This window comes from Schistocerca gregaria, chromosome 4 (assembly GCF_023897955.1).
Source record: "Schistocerca gregaria isolate iqSchGreg1 chromosome 4, iqSchGreg1.2, whole genome shotgun sequence".
NCBI classification, from domain to species: Eukaryota; Metazoa; Arthropoda; class Insecta; order Orthoptera; family Acrididae; genus Schistocerca; species Schistocerca gregaria.
In genome coordinates this window covers 216297660-216319253 of record NC_064923.1, presented here as the reverse complement: position 1 = coordinate 216319253, position 21594 = coordinate 216297660, and the positions used below count along the sequence as shown (strand labels likewise).

The window sequence follows — 21594 nt, the reverse complement described above, 5'->3', positions numbered from 1 at the left end:
GCATTGTTGATATACCTAAAAGTCTGGAATTCCCATAGTATAAGCATAGCTTGGTTCTTTATATTTTAATAGCTACTGCTCATATTGGTAATTTGATAAAGTCTGACAGTCATTGTCACATATATTTAAAAAGGAATAATTTGACCAAGGGGAATATCAAATACACTGAAGTGCCAAAGAAACTGATATAGGCATGTGTATTCAAATACAAAGATATGTAAACAAGCAGAATACGGTGCTGCTGTCGACAACTCCTATATAAGACAGTAAGAGTCTGATGCTGTTGTTACGAGGCTAATCCTAAAAGTAAGGTCTCCTATTTTGTTAAAGTACATAGACCTGTTTATTTTTACAATGGTTTACATCATTTACAGCTTAAATATGTAGTTATTTTTTGACATAATCACCATGTCGGTTGATGCATTTTTGTAGACGCTTTGGCAGTTTTTGTATGCCCATGTCGTATCAGCTCACCACCATGCTGTTCAGAAAGTTATGAACCTCTTCTTTTACCTCATCATCGGAGCTGAATCGCTTGGACCACAATTAACGCTGACAGGTACTGTGAGATTGAAAAAACTCAAACGGGCAATTCAGAACCGGAGAAGAGGAATGTTGAGCAAGGACGTACACATTCTCTATGACAATGCTCGCCCACACATTGCTCGGCAAACCGTTGCTCTCCTGCAGCAGTTTCAGTGGAACATAATCACCCACCCACCCTATAGTCCTGACTTGGCACCCAGTGACTATCGCCTGTTCCCTAGGTTAAAAGAAGCGATATATATTTTCCATCGTGGATTATGTTGTTAACAATAGTGCTGCTTTCAGAAGTAACTGTGACATTCATTCAGTGAATGCTAGATGGAAAAATGATTTACACTTGTATATCACTTACTTAAGAATTTTACAGAATAAAAACCAAAGGCACTCGGAAAATACTTCCTTAAACATTTTATAGGAAAGTCTGTAGGTCTCCAGCAGAAGTAAAATAATTCAGTTCTAAACCCTACATATTCTACTACAGGTTGAAAGTTTACATATGGCACATGCCATCTGTTCTGTACAAAAGTTCATCATAATAGTTGAAACTTTTCTCTGTAATGTACTTATTCCTACTCTCTATTTTTTCGTGTCTTGTTAATTATTTAATTCTTTGTTTATGGGATTTTATGAACAGCATTCTGTAAACTATGTACTGATTCGTTCCATGACAAAATAGCTGTGGCTTGCAAGGTTCTGCATGACATCGTAAGTAAAAACAGTGCATCTTGTAGATCTTATTACAAAAATTGGGACTGTTACACAGTTATTCACTTTCTTGCTAGTTGTTCTGTAAATCTACAGAAACTTGACGTGCCGTATGGCACATGAGTAAGCGAGCTTACAACTTTTAATAAAGTTTTGATAAGCACTAAAACTGTATTTCATAATCTGTTCTGTTGTAGTTGTTTCTCATAATTTTTGGTGGTTTATCTGTGATTGATCACCTTAATTATTGCTCTGCTCTTGTTGTAAGATTTATGTGATGGACAACAACTTTACTTTTCTTTATGACGTTACATTTTCTTTTGCAGTAGATACTATAAGTAATTCTGTTAATTTGGTTTTTATCATGAAGATCTTTTTTTTTCAGATGAAAGGTGAAATAGTAGCAGAAGTTACTTCACAGGTAACATATGAACTTCATCAAGCTATAGTTGACCTGAAGAAAACCTGGTACAGTTCAGAAAAAACATCAACTTCTATAGATGCATCGTGCACAAAGAAGAAGAAAAAGAAGATCTCTGATGAAGAATCATCAGATGCAAATGTTGTTGAGCAGAGGTATAAGTGTAAAATAATACTACTTGGCTATCTGTCTACATAATTGATATGAATGTAATAGAGGGAAACATTCCACAAGGATATATGTCTACATAATTGGAATTATTAAGCGATATACTGTTGTAACACATCTGATGCTGTGACATATGACACCGTGATTTTTTATTTCTCCTTTGACCATGGTAGACTACAGTGTTAATTAAAAAACCCACTTGTAATGTTTCTGTTATCCTTTTGTAGCCAGATTAATTTTCACTGTGAATCGTAACAGTTGTGGTGCCAAAGTCAACAAAACTATGTCGGCTGACTCTGAGAGAATATGGAAAAAACCTTGCTCCGTGCTGTACAGTTCTACAAAACACACTGTTACTGTAGGCGGCAGTTTCCAACGGTGGGAGACACGATCTTGGTATTGAAGTATCTGCTGGTACTGCATCTTTGAAAGCTATAAGTGGACTCTAGCTTTTCCAACACTTGTGCTAATTCGGCTTTCATTTTGCCATCAAGACATTGTTACTTAACGTCCACTCAAATCACTTATCTATTTTCTGACTCTTATTGTCTATATATCTCCTAATATGTGACTTTAGGTTAGTGTCATTGCACTTTGCTGTGTACATGCATTGCTCAGCTGCCACACTTTGCACACTCTATTTCCTACTGTCGTCTCTATCCACTTTGTCACATGCTTGTCACTTTATATGGTGGACATAATTGGGAAGTGAGTCTATTCTTCACTTTGAAGTGTACCGTATGGGACGACAATGGCAGTCAAAACATGCACATCCAAAAATGTTGGAATATTTTCGTATACATAATTTGTATTATTTGTGCCGAAAACTTCACATATTGTGTTACCACGAACATCATTACTTAAAGTTTGATATGATTTTACTTCTAATCGCACCATTTTGACTGCAACTCTGGTTATAATCCAGATAAAGCAATGAAACTTATATTATTGAAAAGCTAATAATTAGAGCCTTACATTGATATGTAACATGGCAGATTTTTAAGAATTTTCGCATTCATGGTCATTGACCTCAGCCTTTGATCTTGAATATCTCAAAATTTAAGGCATTCATGGTCATTGACCTCAACCTTTGACCTTGAATATATCAAAATTAAAGAAATATATTGCTGCAAAGTGTTGCTAAAAGCATGTTAAATATCAAGGTGGCACAGTAACGACATCGCGGCCAAAAGTTTATCTTGTGAACAGCAGTACACTACCAAAATGCAGAAGAAAAGTGCAGTTCATAAGTAATGTTGTATAAAAATATGATTTATATTTCTGTAGGGGTATTATGAACCACTTACAGTGTAACTTGAATGAAAAGGTAATAAAGCATGGTAAAATCTCATATCATAAGTCTCTAGTTAAATTGTTAAATGTTCACCGGATCTAATGCAGGGAGACTATATTTCCTCCAGTTGGTGTCACAGGTTCCAGCCTCGTGAGAACTTCATATCTTACACTTGCAAAGACACTTAAGAGACAATTGCATTTTCTGATAACACAAGTGTCGGGTATGGCAGAAAACACAGATAATGATGATGGTCCATGTGGATGTAAGAAGCTGGCCTGTACTTCATCTGTTTCTTCTTAAGTTTGCAACACATTTTTGTGTCTCAGTGGCTGAATAGTAACCTGTGAATTTTTCCATTCAAATTCCTGCACTTCATCCTGCATGGTAAAAGAGTAATTCTCTGCAGGATCCCCAGAAAAAGACATTCACTTTAAGTTCTTTGTTAGTGGGTTAAAAGGGCTGTTACTGCTGCTGAGTGTTGAAGGAGCTGTTGTAAACTTGATGCAAACACCTCCGTGAAATCATCTATTGTTTTTGTTACGGCCTCTAGAACTATCCTGCTTTTTGTTAACAAAAACTTATGCGGAGTTTTGTCAGTACAGTTCATACCAAACAATTCAAACAAGTGATCATTCAGTATTGTCACAATTGGACAGTAGGGCCTTGAACCTAAGAATAATGCTGGAAGTGCAGGATTGCATTTAACAAATACTACACGCATGTATACTGGTAATGTGTGTTCTTCACACTTCATTAGTGCTTTCAGTTTACATTAACTTCAATTTCTGATGTGACACACACACACACAGACATGCAGACACACGACAAGGGTCCCACTGGCATTGGCAAGAACACAGTGCTTTGGTTGCAACTCTCAAAATTTTGAGTATCCAGTATTTATGTCTGATACATATCTTTGAAAGATTGTGCAAGACTACCTGCTTCTGCTTATGTCCTCATAATTCCATTTTCTTTCACTGACATGTAGTCTTTTTCTAATGTTTCTAACTTAAAGTACCACCTTCCACTTCTTTATGAAGTGACTTACTTGTAATTTGCAGGCACTCTTCTTTACTGTATAGTCGGTTGCTCAAAATCCTCTTGACTTCTTCTCCATCGTATAATGCTAGGTAGAGGAATTTGTAGACTCTTTCTACTTATGAAATAAGTAGACATACAAACTTTGCCTTACGTCAGTTAATGATGTATTAGACTTTCATACACAATAATACTCTCACTTTCAACATAAATAAATAATTTCCAGTAACTCCCTTGTCCAGTTGAACATCAGAAACAAATTAAATTACAGTTAAAAGAAAGTTGGCTTTGATACCATAACTTTTCTTAACATAAATCAGAAAATAAGTCTTGCGTATAGCAAGGTTATGTCAGGAGTTTTCAAGAGTTCTTTTTCAACTGCCTTTGTTTTAATAACAATAGTCAGTGACCCAATAAGCACAGAGCTGCATATTAACTGCATGGTTCTTCCTTACACACTCACTAAAACGTCTGTGGATTGCCCGACAGGTACTTGTCGGTGCCATTCGTCCGCCACGTCTACTTTCATCCTGCGATTGTTTTTAAACCTGCATACACAAACATATGATGTGCAGTAGGTAGGATTCTACCATCCCACACTCATATCCAGAATATCGTGTGTTCAAGATGGTAGAAGGCTGAGTGGTACTAGAATTTACACAGATATTCCTGAATCACTACATTTTCTTCATGGCATTGCACTGCTCACATTATGAGCACAGTAAAAATAATGTATACGTTGTACTGTTTTTGCACACACTGTCTTAACCTATCTTAGGATTCGGTGTCACTAGTATACCATGTTCTTCTACCAGCTGGTTTTGCTATTCGAACCATGTAATTTGTAGTGGAAAATTCTTTCATTGTACTGCAAGGTGAGTACACCATGAAACAAGCTAATGATGATTGGTTGAAATAAATCTCTCGGATTGGCTGTTCACAACAAGAAATGCTCATCAACTGGTCAGAATAATAATGACTGCTATTGGCTGCTGTTCTGGAAAAAAAGGGGGAGGGGGGGGGGGGAGAGAAGAAGAAGAACAACAACAGAAAAGAAAAAAAGAAATGGATATTACCTGCTTACTGCATTTTGTTATCTTAATGGTGTATGTGAAGTAAATTTCGGGCAGGGTGACTGTGGCGTGCCTTCTTGAAATTTACCAAGTCTGTATTAAAATGTTGGAGAAATACAGTATATCTAAAACAACTGAAAGTGGGGTGTTTTGATATGTACCAGGTAAAAGGTTAAGGTCAATGACCTTGAACATGAAGACATTAAACAATAGAAAATCCAGGATGGACTAACAGTATTATAAAAAGGATAATTGCTGCTCACCATATGTAGGCACAACACAAAGACTCTAAAATAGTGAGCTTTTGACCAACAAAATCTTCATCGAAAATAGACAACACACACACACACACACACACACACACACACACACACCACACCACACCACACCACACCACACCACACCACACCACACCACACCACAGTCCCTAGTAGCTGAATCCGGACTGAGCAGCAGCACATGATGGGAGAGACAGCCGGGTTGTGAGGGTAAGGAGGAGGCTGGGGCAGGGAGGGGGAGGGATAGCAGGATAGGGGTGGGGGCAGTAAAGTGCTGCTTGTGGGAACATAAAGGACGAGGTGGAGAAAGGGTAGGGTAGCAAGGTGCAGACGGAAGGCTAGATGTAGGGGGGTGCGGAGAAAAAAGACTGAGGGTGCATTGGTGGAATAAAGGGCTGTGCAGTGCTGGAATGGAAATAGGGAAGGGGCTTATGGGTAAGGACAATGACTAACGAAGGTTGAGGCCAGGAGAGTTATGGAAACGTAGGATATATTGTAGGGAGAGCTCCCACCTGCACAATTCAGAAAAGCTGGTGTTGGTGGGAAGAATCTCAATGGCACAGGCTTGAAGCAAGTCATTTCAATAAAGAACATTGTGTTGAGCAATGTGCTCAGCAATAGAGTGGTTCATCTATTTCTTGGCCACAGTTTGTCGGTGGTCATTCATTCAGAAAGACAGCTTGTTCATTGTCATGCCCACATAGAATGCAGCACAGTGGTAGACCACATGACTGGTTTTTCAAATAGCCCTGCCTTTGATGGGATAGGTGAGATGCTTGTGACTGGATTGGAGTAGGTGGTGGTGGTGAGAGGATGTATGGTGACAAGTCTTGAGTCTAGGTTTATTACAGGGATATGAGCCAAGAGGCAAGAGGTTGGGAGAAGGGTTTATATAGGAATGGATGAAGATCTTGTGTAGGTTTGGTGGGTGGTGGAATACCACTGTGGGAGGAGTGGGAAGAATAATAGGTAGGATATTCCTCATATCAGGGCATACCAAGAGGTAGTCGAAACCCCGCCGGGGGGGGGGGGGGGGTGTGTGGTACTGAGTCACATGGGGAATGCTCCTCTATGGCCAGACGGTGGGACTTAGGAAGGTGGTGTGTGACTGGAGAGAGAAGACATGGGAGATCTCTTTTTGTATGAGTTTGGGAGGGTAATTATGGCGTGTGAAGGCCTCAGTGGGATCCTTGGTATATTTCAAGAGGGCCTGCTTGTCACTACAGATGCGACGGCCACAGGTGGCTAGGCTTTATGGAAGGGACTTCTTGGTATGGGATGAGTGGCAGCTGTAGATGCTGGTGGTTAGTAGGTTTGATATGGTCAGAGATACTGATGTAGCCATCTTTGAGGTGGAGGTCGGCATCAAGGGAGGGGGCTTGTTGGGTTGAGTAGGTCCAGGTGGAGCAAAGATGGGAGAAGATGTTATGGTTGAGGAGGAATGTGATAGGGTGTCCTGACACTCAATCCACATGATGAAGTGTCATCAGAGAATCTGAATCAGGAAAGGGATTTGGGATTCTGGGTGAATGATTTCTTTAGATGGACCATGAATAGGTTGGCATAGGGTTGTGCCATGAGGGTGCTGGATTTGTTTCTAGGCATTGCCTTCAGAGGAGAAGTAATTGTGGATGAGGTTGTTTGTTTGGAATCCATTGGGCATGGGGAAAGTTAGTGTTCAATAGTTGTAAGGCCATGGGCATTAAGGGGTGTTAGTGTAAAGGGAGGTCGCATCAATAATAACGAGCAGGGCATTGTGTGGGAAAGGGACAATAACTGTGGAGAGTCACTGGCAGAAGTGATTGGTACCTTTTATGTAGGAGGGTATAGGCTGAAGGTGTTGGTCTGTGAGAGCAGAAATTCTCTCAGTGGGGACATAGTAACCAGCCACAATGGGGTATCCTGGGTGGTTGGACTTTAGGAAGCATATAGAAGGTAGGAGTGCAGGGAGTGGTAGGAGTGAGGGCAGTGTGTTTGTTGTGCGTATATGTCTGTATAATACTCTTTATGTAATATCTGTAGCTGGGCTAGAACCAGAGTTATAATTGTTTATGATGAGACAGAAATTTCAAACAATTCCCAAACTTTGCAGACCTATAGCTTTCTTCGTAATTGTCCTATACCTCGGAAAACTGGTAGTTTTCCATGTCTTTTCTAGATCATTGAATACGCCAAATTTGAAAGAAATCAGAGTGTGTCATGTTCAGTGCTGTATTGAATTGACATGGAATTACCCTTATAGTGTGTACATCATAGCAACGCCTCAAGTCCTACTTCTGCATTTGCACATTTTTCAGCTTGTTAAAACACCTTCAACCATTTAATTTTGAACCATATTCCCAGACTTTTTCATACATTCTGTCCTCCATTTATGCTGGTCATATATTGATTTAGTTATATTCATCCTTTGGTACTTCAGCATTTGAAACAACCATACATACATTACAACTATCTTCTTAAACTTACTTGTCGTATTTGAACATCGTCATTCGGGCCACCAGCTTGACTCAAATCTCCTTTCTTTTACTTTGGCCTCAAGTCAAAATTGATTACAAAGTGAGAAACTGCTTCCATTTCTAAAATCAAAAGATGTAAGACAGATCACAGAAGCGAGAACCAGAAAGGGAGAATGGCTCTAGACAGCCGAGGTATGCACAGTTGTGATGCTGTGATGTCTCTTACAGAGTGTGAGGCCCCCTACGCTTTTCCATCACAATCTTAATTGTATGTATGCCTTTAAATTTAGGACATTCCTTAACTCAAAAACAGTTGTTTACTTTGGGTACACCAAGTTCACGTTCGGAGAACTCTCCGTGAGAAATGGGCCACGATACACCAGTAAGAACCTCTTAATTTCTTGTGACACTTTCTTATATCTCTCTTTTACCTTTACTAAGTCACTTGGTTGAAACACTGTTGGCTTAGCCTTCTCATTGTGACGGTTTTCCCTCTCTTTGCCCTCTTTAACATTCGTTCCTTAGCCAATTTCTCACTCTCATCTTGAGGTACAACACTTCTCACAGGAAAGACCACTTCTTCCTCAATTATGTTTCTAGGTTTATGACCAAATGTGAGTTCACAAGGGGTGAAACCTTAAGTTGCATAAAGTCATAATAAAATTGATCCAGATAGTGTTGCACCTGTGACAATTTCCTGCACAGCCGATTCAACTCTTTTATCACTTGCTCACTTACGTTCCCTTGAGGAAATTTTCTCATGTCTAACCCCGTTCCTCTCTAATGTTCCTTCAAAGCCATGAGTGGTTCACTGGGGACCATTGTCTGGCAGCAATATATCTGATTACCTATTTGTACTAAAGTATCTTTCTGCAGCTTATCTATGGAAATTTTAACCTGTGTCCTTCTGATAGGGGAGAATGCATCCAATACTATAAAAATATATGTACACTCCTCTGGATGCCAGCAAAAATCCAAATAAATCCACTGCCATTAATTATCTAGAGGGTTGACTTGGAGATTCCTGACACAGGCACTGAATAGGAACAGCAGCTACCCTCACATTCTTATGCTGCTAACAAACATTGAGCCTCTCTCTGCACTCACCTCCACATTTTCTTGAAAACCAGTTGCCTGTAATTTCGCTGTACATTTGCGGCTCATAAAGTCCATAACTGTCATGAATAAGTCAATCAATTCACTTACATTTTGATTCAGAAAACACAATGTCCACTCCTCCTGGTTTTTCTTCCTCCTTCATAAAAGTACTCCTTGGCATGTTCACCTTTGGATTACTATTTGAACTCAAAATCTGTTTAACATGCTTTAGATGTTCTGTTCTGTATGCATTTCCTTACATGCTCACCAAATTGCATCCTCATTCATGGTTGCTTTTATAAATAATACTTTCAAACCTTCCAAATTTACCAGTTGCTCCACTATTTCTCCTTCTGCTGGCAAGCTGAACGAGGCATCTGCTATGACATTTTCCCTGCTGTTTTATGTAGCTCACCTCCACATCAAATTGCTGAAGATACATTCCCCAATGTGCTAAGTGAGGATGTCTGAGATGACTTCTCTTCATAAAACTCACTCTTTATGATATGTTAGCACTATTGTGCAGCGGCCTAACAGATACCCTCAAATTTCTGGAAACCATAAATCACAATATCACAGTGACCCCTGCTTGGCCACACTATAATTACGTTCTACCAGTGTCAGCATCTTGCTTGCGACAATATGTATACTATTGAGACTCAGCCTGCAGTTAATCTGTTTGGCAGATCTCTACACCAATTTCTTACCCATGTGGATCCACAGACAAATAAAAAGGTTTCGTAAAATTGGGGTGACATAAAATTTGATTTCACTGCAATTGTGCCTTCAATTTCCTAAATGTGACTTCCACGGTACATTCTTCTTGAGTATTTGTTTCACCGCCCAACAGTTAAAGGTCTAAGGAAAAACAAACAGATGATAAAACCCGAAAAATCTATACATGAACCTAAGTTCCTTTTTGTTTCTTGGATGGGTGTGTTCGCGCTGTGGCCTTGAGCTTTCTATTTTCAGGCTAATGCCCTCTGCATCTTTTATAAGCCCTAAAAATTTGCTTCTACTCTTCAGCAATTCTGTCTGAATGATTTTTAACTTCATGCTCCCTTGTTGCATAGTGATTAAAACCCTGTCCATTCTTTCCTATGTCAATGACGTAAACACCAAGCTGTTCCATCGATTACAACTCAGCGGTTCATGCGTTGCCTTGCCGAGTACACACACTGAAAAATGTTCAGCAAAAATGGCAAAACATAAAAAATGGTAACACAGACTTTTGTGAAGAAATGGCATATATATCCGCATCAAATTTGCTAATCGAGTATTCAGGTAACTACACAGCACATCCATGGACAACAAAAATTTGCACTCTGAAATCGGAGTAACTCATCGGTCAACACTGGTTTATTGGTTTCTCTCTTAAGTTTTTTGTTTGAGTTGCACACATCCAAAACCAAGCATACATTACAGTCCTTACTCAGAACAACAAATAAAGAGTGTGGTTTCAGTCGCCTGAGACTGCAGTCGTGTGTTTGAGTTGCGTTAGCTTGAGTGTCTTTGCATATGTGTGTCCATTGTTGACAAAGGCCATCGGCCGAAAGGTTTAAGTGTGAAAATCTTCTTGTTGTGCCTATCGGCAACTCAGCATCTCTGCTATATGGTGAGTAGCAACTTTTCTTCTCATAATATTGTTACATTTCATCCTGGATTTTCCTTTGTTTGAAATAAAGGGCTTATATATTCAGTGTCTCAATCACACACTAAGATATTCTATTTATGTTACCCTACACCGCTTAACAATGCACAAAAGGCACTGCAGATTTCTTATATGGGATTTTATTGTTCTGCTTGGTTTCCAATCAACATTCCAAGTCCTTCGCCAGTACAAGGGAATCAGAAAACACATCACTGTTCTACAATAGTATCATCTTTAAATTTTCTTTCTGGAGCTCTGACAACACGTACAGACATAAGCTCTCCATTATCTGTTTCCTAATTTTCTTCTGTCCTCTTATGCTTATGTCCTGATGTTTATATTCTTGACTGATTATCTGTATCAGAATTACTATATCCTGCGACTCATTATCTTCAGCACCTGGATTGAGCTACCTATACCTCCCTCGCCGAACCTTTTTTATTTGTAAATGGTACCCATACTGACATACCATCCACATGCTACTTCATGACAAAATTAATTTTACAATTGTCAAGGTGCCTATGTCCTGGGACAACTGGGAAGAAACTAGGAATTTTTTCATCCAGGAGAAAACTGGGGAAAACCAAGGAATTTTTCAGTGTTCTAGTTTTCAGTTAAATTTTAATAATTTTGTCTGTTAAGAACTGATACTCTAACAAAGAATTTTACTGTTTCCTGCTACTGCAGAATAATATTGCAACAATAATACAAAACCGAGAGAGAGAGAGAGAGAGAGAGAGAGAGAGAGAGAGAGAGAGAGAGAGAATAATAAAACGTAAGTTGTAAAGGAAATGTGCCATTTACAGCAACAAAACACAGTGCACACACTAGCATCTGCCAACGGCAAAATGTGTCAAAGGATATAGGACGAAGATTATGCAATACTTCATAACTAACTACTTCCGATGTGTGTGACATCACAATTGTTTATGTTGGTTTGTTTGAGCAGTTGGCAGTGGGCTCGTGCGCATCTGCAGTTGAGTCGCGTGTATGAGCATTCTGGCTACTTAAAGTGTGGCTGTTAGTGATATTGTTATTTTCTCTTCATTTCAGGCTCTCATGCCAAATGAAAACAAAATGGATTTCTGTGGTTGGGAGCTATCAAGTGAATTAAAATACATTATCATAGTTATGGAATTCTACAATATGTTATTAGTTTCAGTTTTCTGATTTTGTTTTATTTCCACGTTTTGGGTTGGTTGGCCAACTTGTGTGTGTGTGTGTGGGGGGACCAAACAGCAATGTCATCAGTCCCATCAGATTACGTAAGGATGGGGAAGGAAGTCGGCTGTGTCATTTCAAATGACCATCCCGGGTTCTGCATGAACCGATTTAGGGAAATCACAGAGAACCTGAATCGGGACAACGATGTTGGTTTAAACTGCTGTCCTCCCGAATGCAAGTGAAGTGGGCTAATGTTGTGCCACCTCGCTGCTCGGTTCCCCATTTTTGGTTGTCAAGCATTAAGCACCTTGAAGAACAATGAAGTTACTTTTGTCAATTTGCTGAAGAAATTTTGCTTTCATTATTCTTTTCCACTGAGGCAGTCAATTTATTTGAAACGAAGTGTTTCATTCCACACAAGTGGCTGGTTTCAACTCTTTGCTGAATTTCAAGTGCATGTTTTCATCTTTTGGCACGTATGACATTGTGCTGTAATAAAGAATGTACCATGAGATAATTCATTACTGGTACTCCAAGAAAATCTACATCCCAAAAACCACACTGAAAAGCTTAATGCCGGCCGCGGTGGTCTCGCGGTTCTAGGCGCGCAGTTCGGAACCGTGAGACTGCTACGGTCGCAGGTTCGAATCCTGCCTCGGGCATGGCTGTGTGTGATGTCCTTAGGTTAGTTAGGTTTAAGTAGTTCTAAGTTCTAGGGGACTGATGACCACAGCAGTTGAGTCCCATAGTGCTCAGAGCCATTTGAACCATTTTTGAAAAGCTTAATATCAGGTTGGGGCCTACATCATTGTGAATCTGGACGTAGGAATGTGCATTTTGAGCCAAATTAAGCATTTTAGTATGGTGTACAAAATTATGATGCTCTGGAGTAGCCTCTGATGTCCTGTTTCTTTTATTACGTAATGTAAGTTAATGCTTTTATGTAACAATGTATGGACTTCCTACGTCATTGTAGCTGATGCGCAGTAATGCCTGTTTTTTGCCGCTCTGTGGCAACTGGTGAAACGAACCTATTTCTAATAGGTTGTGGGGAAATATTGCGAATAGTGGTTTGAAAAGCATTACTTTCAAAGTAATTTTCCTTTTACACAATGAATTATGTTATGTGTGAGAATGTTGAATGAATTTTTTACATCACAGAGTATTTGACTCTCATTTAAAACTTTCCCCTTTGAGGACCAGCCACTTAGAAAAATTTTGAGCCCAGAAGACCAGACATTTATGTCATTATTTTAAAATATTACTGGCTCATTTGTGTGATGTATCTTAAAGTGTAACACATGCAAAAAACGACCAATAATATATGTGAAATCTCAGCTTTTCTTGTGTGTACACATAACATAATAATATACGCTTGCTGACTCAGTGAATCTTTACCATTTCTGTTTCCAGTGCCATGGGTGTTTGCTCTTCAAACAGTCTCATGGTTCCAAACATATTCCCACCTCCAGAACTTCATATTACTTCCTCATGTCAGCTGCATTGGCCATGCTGCCTATGTTTTACCTGCTCTCTTCTCTTGTTTCATGACAACTTATGTCTAGGCTGTCTTTCCCCACTTTTGCTCCCAGACTGCTTGCATATCCTGGTAACTGCTCCAGCATGCTGGTCAGCTGGGACTACTACCCCACCAATGTCTGCACCTCGCCTCCAAGGTCGCATACAGCTGCTGCTGGCTAATTTGTGAACACTCACCTTCTGTACTGAGTCCTTGCCAAACTTCCATTACCTAATGGGGCCTAGGGATCTTCTACCTCTGCCTGGTCCCAGACCAAGACATTCCTTAGTTTAACTAGTATTCAGGAGCAGGCTGATCACAATATTCTGATATTTTCTCATGTGATACTGTATTCTGTCAAACGTTACTTGTGTTACATAAGCACCTGCTGTCGCGTGTCCTCTTGTTGTGGCTACATTTTTTCTGAGTCACTGTCTCTGACATGCAAGTGTTCCAGGAACATCGCATATCTCCCATAATTGTTTCTTGGCACTGCTATCAATTCACAGCAGACATAGAATGCTGATATTCGATCTATGCCTGCTGCGAACAATTCAATAACCATTCCAGAGTCAAGATGTTTTATTTTCTTCCACCAAAATTCACAAAATTCATTCATGATGTTGTGGTCTACTTTATATTTGCTACCACTCCAGAAATCCACTAGCAACTTCTGTTGAATTTTTGATGGCCATTATTCTTTTAAAAAGTTGTCCTTAAATTCTGATAGGCTAATGTGATATCTAGTATTTGTAATGACCTATCTAACAGGTTCCCTCTTAACTTTGGGTGCACATTTCCGTGTGGATGGAAGTAATTAAGTTTACTTCACCAAATGAAAGCTGCATCTGCTGAAGCGACGGACGAAGCTTGCACACCCCTTTTTGACAATTTAGCGATTGACTTTTCATTTTCGATCAGTTGCACATCCAGTGTCTGATGATGCACAATCCGTTTTCTTGTAACAGTTCATGCTGTTCATTCTGCAACCAGTGCCTGAGTTATATCTGTCACATGACTTACTTTACTTAATTACTTCGGCCCCTATACCCTTAAAATTGTTGCACTGTTCCATACTTCACTGTTTCAAACTTATGTTATTGCTTATGCTAGTAAACTTATTATCAGTCTTACTTTCATATTCAGTTTGTCTTAGCTCCATCGCTTAGGCGAAAGTGCGATAGCCAGTCTCATTCTATTCCATTGTTTTCGAGATATTTGATATTGATTGTTTGTATCATTCATCACAATTACTGCATACTGCATCAGTTTCATTATCTACCTTAGTAACAATATTTTTCTATTGTCTCTCCACCGAGAGTTGCAGCGAACTTATATTTTGTAAACTGTTCATCAACATCACACTTTACTTCAGTTTTTAATCTCGTCATTCCTGGGGACATGTTAGAAGTTACCACTTGCACATTGTCATTTATTTTCTTGATTTAAATTTGTGCTACTTTGATGAATTAGTCAGTCAGTTCTGTCTTCTGATTCCCTAACATTGCAGTTACTGAAATCAACAAGACATTTTGCCTATCAGACTTTACTCTTGGGGCTATTTGCTTTGTCACATCATCTGTCATTACTTCAGTCTCATCATTGCCTGCTTGCACTGAATTGTGCAAATTAATTTCCAGTGCATATACTTTCACTTGCGCTAACTCTACAATCTCGGTAGATTCTGGACTCAAAATTGCTGTACTACTTAATTCTCTCTTATTAGTATCCATAGTAATTGGCTCAAATTTGGTAACTGGGTATCTACTTGATCTTTAATTTAATCTTGAATCTTGCATTTTGCATTGAGGCATTACCAATGTGCCCAACAGTCGATAAAGAATATGAGGGCTTAACATTTGTTGCCGTTGACGTCACGTCGTTTGCCACTGAACTGCCAGCTGTTTTGCTGTGATGCATTGAACCTGTGCCACAACACTCCACCCATATGCCAAAAAACTGTGTATCTCCAACACAACTGTTTTACTCAAGCACTGCTTCCTCCTGTCTTCTTATGCTTGGAGAATACCTGACAAAACCTGTATGCCCTTTTATTAATTATTCTGTAATTTTTTTTACTGATTTTCTTCATCTGTATACACTAACTTGAAAGAGTTTTACTGTTTATTTGGCCTTATTCCAAACCATTTCCCAGCTACCCATGCACTATTTTGTAACATTTCCAATATCAGGGTGTATACGACCCGGGACAACCGGGAGAAACCCAGGAATTTTTTCATCCGGGAGAAAACCGGGGAAAACCCGGGAATTGTTTAGAATTCTGTGAATTTTTCATTGTTTTAGCTTTCAGTTACATTTTTGTGATTCTGGCTGGTAAGAACCAATACTCTAACAAAGGATATTACTGTATCCCGCTGCTGCAGAATAATACTGCAGCAACAAATCATGAACGAGAGAAAAAAGAAAACGAAAATAAAACTTAAGTTTGCAAAGGAAATGCGCCGTATACAACAACAAAACGGCTCATAGAAGCTCTGCCAACAGCAAAGTGTGTCAAAGGCTTAAGAAGACTATGCAATGCTTTATAACAACAAACTGCCTCCAATGCTTTATAACAACAAACTGCCTCCGATGAACGTGACGTGACAACTGTTTAAATTAGATTCGTTTGAGCTGTTGCGGGTGGGCTCTTGAGCATGCGCAGTTGAGTCCCATATGAGTTGTACCTTCTCCCGCTTCTGGTCACAGAAGTGTGGCTGGGCGCCACTGCTTAATATTGCCTCGGTTCGGAAATGTAGTAAATCTGGGGCTGATGCACAGAGCAATCTGAGTTGTGGGGGGGAGGTGGGCAGCGTCCACGTGACCTGTGTTTACGTTCAGTGATTTTGTTGTGTCCTCTTCGTTTATTGCTCTCAAGTTAAATTATAACAGAACGGATATTTGTGGCCGGGAGCTATTAAATGAATTAATATACGTTCGCATAATTACAGAAGGCTAAAATATGTTATTAGTTTCAGATTTTATTTCCACCTTCCTGAATTTTTTTTTTTGCCAGTTTGGTAAAGATATTTGGATTAAAGTTAATCTTTTCTGCTGAGGCAGTCAGTTTATTTGAAACGAAGTGTTTAATTTCACACTATTGGCTAGTTGCAACTGTTCACAGCATTTCAAGTGCACGTATGGCATTACGCCATAATAAAGAACCAAACATGAGATAATACAGTACTGGTACTCCAAGAACATTTACATACGAATGTACATTTTAAGCCAAATTATGCATTTTAGTATGGTTCACGAAATTTCGACGCTCTTGAAGTATCATCTAATGTATTGTTTCTTTTATGCCATACGTAAGATCTTTTAATGTTTTACACGTACGAACATATAGGCTTCCTGCGGCTTTGTAGCTGCGCAAGCGCGGTGACGCCTTTTATTTGGCGTTTTCTTGCAACTGCTGAAACGAACCTAATTCTAACAGGTCAGGGGAAAATATTGCGATGGTGGTTTTGAAAAGCGTTACATTCAAAGCAGATTTCCTTTTTATGCAAGATAAATTATGTGCGAGAATGTACGATGAATTTCTTAAATCACAAAGCGTTTGACTCTCATTTAAAAATCAACTCTTTGAGGATGACCATTTAGAAGAATTTCGAGCCCAAAAGATCAGACATTTACGTCTTTTTCTGGCACATTTGTGTGATGTATCTTAAAGTGTAACACACGCAAAAAAGATCGACATTATGTGTGGAAGCTTAGCTTCTTTTCCAGCTTCTTAATCTTCAAGACCAATATTATATGTGAATGCTGTGTATATTAATTTAAACCATGAACTTTTCTTATTTGTGTGTTCGCGCTACTTAAGAGTGATCTTGCTATTGGCTCAGTACATCATGTGTCCTATGCTGCCGTCAGCTGGCGAGATCACGTGACAGGAGCTATGACTGTCTTACAAAAGCGCATCGCAATCTCGATTTCAATGTTTCGTAAAGTAGCATGCGGTGTTTGGTGGAATTCAAATTTATACCATCGTAATATATGCAGCGCACATGTTGCTGAACATCAAAGGTCTTTCAAAACGTGTTTGCCACCCCCCCCCCCCCCCCCCCTCTTGACTTTCGTTTTCTGAAGTGCCAGGAAATTCTACTCCCGCATGGGCCTGATGAGTTTTACAGTGCCGAGGAAGAGTATACTGTCACTTAACACGGAAAAAGTGTATTTTCATCCGGGAGAAAGTGTTTTTTTAACCGGGAAATCTGGGAAAAACCTGGGATTTTTTTTCCTTGTCCACGTATACACCCTGAATATCCTCTCGTGGTCAGATTAATTTTCATTGTGAATCTAGTAGTTGTGTTGGTGCCAATCACAACAAAATTACAGCGGCCAACTCTAAGAGGATATGGAATAACAATACCCTACTTGACAACTTACTGTTGGACACAAGTCTTTGCTACGAGAGGCAGTAGTTTCCAGTGGTGTGTGGCACTTTCTTGTTACTGACCTACCTGCTTCAACCTGTGAAGCTAACCTGACCTTACATTTGGTGCAGTTACGAGATCTCTGTGCTCCAGCGTGTGAATTCTATATAATTAACTACAATAACACTTGATGAAATTGCATAAAACTACCAATGAAGGGAAAGTAATTCTGATAGGAGTGAACTATATTATATAGATCCCATGTCCTCAAATTAAGTGGTTGTACGTTCATCATTACATCGAAACAAATTCAAAGTTTTTACATTTTATAGATATCACAAGATAGCTAGTTCTGTGTTGGGAAGATGCAGTTAATGCTCTTTGCCACACTGGTCTGAATTGTAGTGGAGCTAATGCCCTGTATATATGTTAAGTTGCCTAAAGCAACTCACTTGCTGTATTTAGTTGTTGATCTCCATACGAGGTTACACTTCAGCTTCTATGAAGCTGATCAGGATCACATTTCTAAATATGTTATGAAGCATGTACAACCTTAAGCCTTGGACAGTGGTAATTGGTGTGTGTCTTAATTGCCCTAGTAGGTTGTTGGTTCTAGTCTTTGACTTGTATGTTGTAATTGGAGACTGTTTCAGAATCATGAAAGGGATAAATCCCAGCTCTCCACTCGGGTATTGCTCTTTGACTGAGCAGGGGTTTCAGTGCTCAGTTTCAGTAAACTTATATGATAGTGCTTACTTATCAGTGGATCACTTGATTAGTCAACAGCAAAAGCTGCATTTGCATTATAAGCATCTTTTTAAAATGTCTGCTCTTCACAATTTCACATGTTTAGTAGTCCATATTTAGTACAAATATTTCTTTTTGTACCACCCAATGTTCATTGACCAGTTAAGCATTTACAATACAATTTAAATCATCTAAATTTAAATTTTTACTTGTTATTCTAATAATGTGCTCCATTTGTTTTATCACCTGCACATTGCCCTTTCATAAAGTCAGGTTTTTGGAAAATCAGAACTCCCATTTTTATCTTTGATGTCCTTGTTTCCTTTAGCTTCTAAAGAAAGTAAATCTGATTTTTGAGTGCAGTTTCATTTTTTTTAAGCAATGGAAAGTTCTGGATTGGCTAACACCAATATGGAAGGGATAGGTTTCTATTCACCACTGCTCTTTCTTTAACATCCCCCCCTTTTTTTTTAATGATAGTTGTTACCAAACCCTTACTAATATTGTGTGTTTTGACAATTAATGTTTTTCATTTAATTAAGTTGCTAGCAGTAAAATCTTTTCAGTACTTGCGACATAAGATCTTCATGTACCCTGCGTAATGTGATAGAAAAGGAATACTTTTGCAGTGATCTAAAAGAAGAATAAAACATTGTTTTCAGAGAATACAAGCTTCTGAGAAAAATTGAAAAACTCCAAAAAAGAGAGAAAAGGCTTGAGAAGAAATTGGATGCAAAATTAGAAAAGCTGGAAAATAGAACAAAACGAATGCTTGAAAAAAAGTCACATTCAAAATCACGCAGCGAAACTTTACCTGAGAAGAAATCATTAAACAGGAAACGAGTGGATGTTCCAGTTGGTACATACTTAATGGATGCTGTTCTGTTAAATGTTGGATCAAAACCAGATTTACACATCAAGCTTGGAGAATCTTTTACAAAAGTTTGGGAGATCATGAACACCGGCACACTGCCATGGACAGATAAGGTAAATAATAGTGTGTTGTCATGTTTCAGAACTGTTCTTGTGCGTGAATTTGTAATATGATGCATTACTGCATTACTGTAATGAAAGAAAATTTTGCCTTTTAGTTTGGAAAGGAGAATAATTTCTGTGGGCATTAACTATGTGTGCTTGTATGTAATTTTTTCTTGTTTATTTGGAATTAAGGGAGAAGAGAGAGAGTTAAAGTGACAGAAACGTGGTGATGTTGAGGAACTGATCAAAAAATGCTCACTTATCTTACGATTTTTAATTTGAGTTTAGAATTTTGCAAAACTGATGAGAAAGAGGTGTCACAGAATGAGATAAATAATAAATAGATCAATTACATACAGAGAAGTTATTCAACACTGTGCAGACTGCAAATTAAAGTAGAAATAAAGGTTTTATTTCTGTAATACTTTTTCTTTACATTCCTTTCATTCCTGCCTGTATTAGGTTTCTTGTGATCTTGATTGTGGACAATTGGCATCCTCTTTTCCACATATTATGGCAGCTCGTGTCCATTTGTTACTGCTGAAGAACAGTGCAAAAAATAATGAACCTTATTTTATTCCTATATTTTTATGTCCAGTTTTCTACTAGTGAATTCGTACAGTGTGACTTGGGTTTTACATATGCTTTTATGTTGTAGCTACTAAGAATATTTATGTTGTATTATATCAAATGTACATTTATTTACGTAGTCAGTCATTCATTCATCCAGGAATCACCTTACAATGATACAGGATTTGCATCCAAATTCACTGCAAAATAATAGCTCAGAACATATACAGACACACTGCTTTAAGAAAATAGGACAGGTGATCATCTGTGGGCTTGATGAGGGAACCATCTTGGCATTTGCCTGAAGTGACTTAGAGAAACCGAGGAAAACCTAAATCAAGATGGCCAAACGCAGTAGGCTCCATCCTACTGAAAATAAGGTCAGTATCTGTTACAACTGCACTACCTCATTTGGTTGGTCCCTATTGTGCAGTGATTCTTGGTATATACACACTCTTTATCACTGCATACATCAAGGACCCCCACTGATGACTCCAGAACCATTAACTTGCTGCTATTACTCCTTGCACTGACTCCAGTCCACTCGGAAAACTGTCTTCATGTCCCCCCATCAGTCCACCTGAAAAATTGAATCAGCATCCAACTTCACATGATGAGTAAGTCGTTGAACTCAGGAAAATGACAAGATGTTGCTCTCATATGCTTTAGATCTTGGCACATGATTTTCTTATAAAAGTATTACAGTATTGCTGCTCTGAATCCTCTAAGTAATATTTGTTTTTGAAGTATTCAACATTTCAGCTGCCTTTTAAACAGATGTATTTTAATAACTTTTTTCACCTCCCTTTGGGATTTTATGCAAATTTATTCTAGGCTAGAAAATGCTGTATTGAATCTTTTGTTTGTGTTCCCTTGGTAAATAATAAGTCCAAACTGGCTCTTGTTCCTTGATTACGTATAGCACTATTAGTGAAATAATTTGTAATGTCTTCCCTGATATACACAACTGATTGGTAGACATACTTACTTGCTGGAGTAAGACAACTCAGTTTTTTTAAACAATGTTATGAAAGGATAGTTGCTGCTCACTATATAGAAGAGATGTTGAGTGTGTGTGGCCTTAGCAGCCAGAGACTGCAGTCATGCGTGTGAGCTGTGTTTGTGTGCACATGCGCTCGTGTATGCGGGCGCATGAGCGCTTGTCCTACCTCTGATGAAGGCCTTGTTGGCCAAAAGCTCTTTTTCTGACAGTCTTTTTGTTGTGCCTGTCTGCAGCTCAGCATATCTGCTACATGGTGAGCAGCGACTATCCATTTCATAATATTGTTACATTTCATCCTGGATTTTCCATTGTTTAGTTTTTTAAAACAGTTCTTTACAGTGTGCCTGATAACTGCTTCTAGTTATTATTATGATCCCACTTTTCCACATTTTAAAAATTGTATCCATGTTTTGCACATTCGATTCCCAGAAAAAATGTCATTGCTAAGAATTGAGTATAAGACTAGTATGTCACCACAAGACATTGGCTGTTACAATCACATGATA

The 21594-nt window shown here is 38.7% G+C and overlaps 1 protein-coding gene across 3 annotated transcripts in view; it reads left to right on the top strand.

Moving 5' to 3' along the window:
- LOC126267085 (uncharacterized) overlaps positions 1-21594 on the top strand; it is a 137196-nt gene that overhangs the window by 36902 nt on the left and 78700 nt on the right. For all 3 annotated transcript variants that reach the window (XM_049971948.1, XM_049971951.1, XM_049971949.1), the window contains exons 6-7: positions 1637-1827; positions 19200-19524. In XM_049971948.1, coding sequence (XP_049827905.1) covers positions 1637-1827; positions 19200-19524 — 516 coding nt within the window. The remainder of the gene's footprint in view (positions 1-1636; positions 1828-19199; positions 19525-21594) is intronic.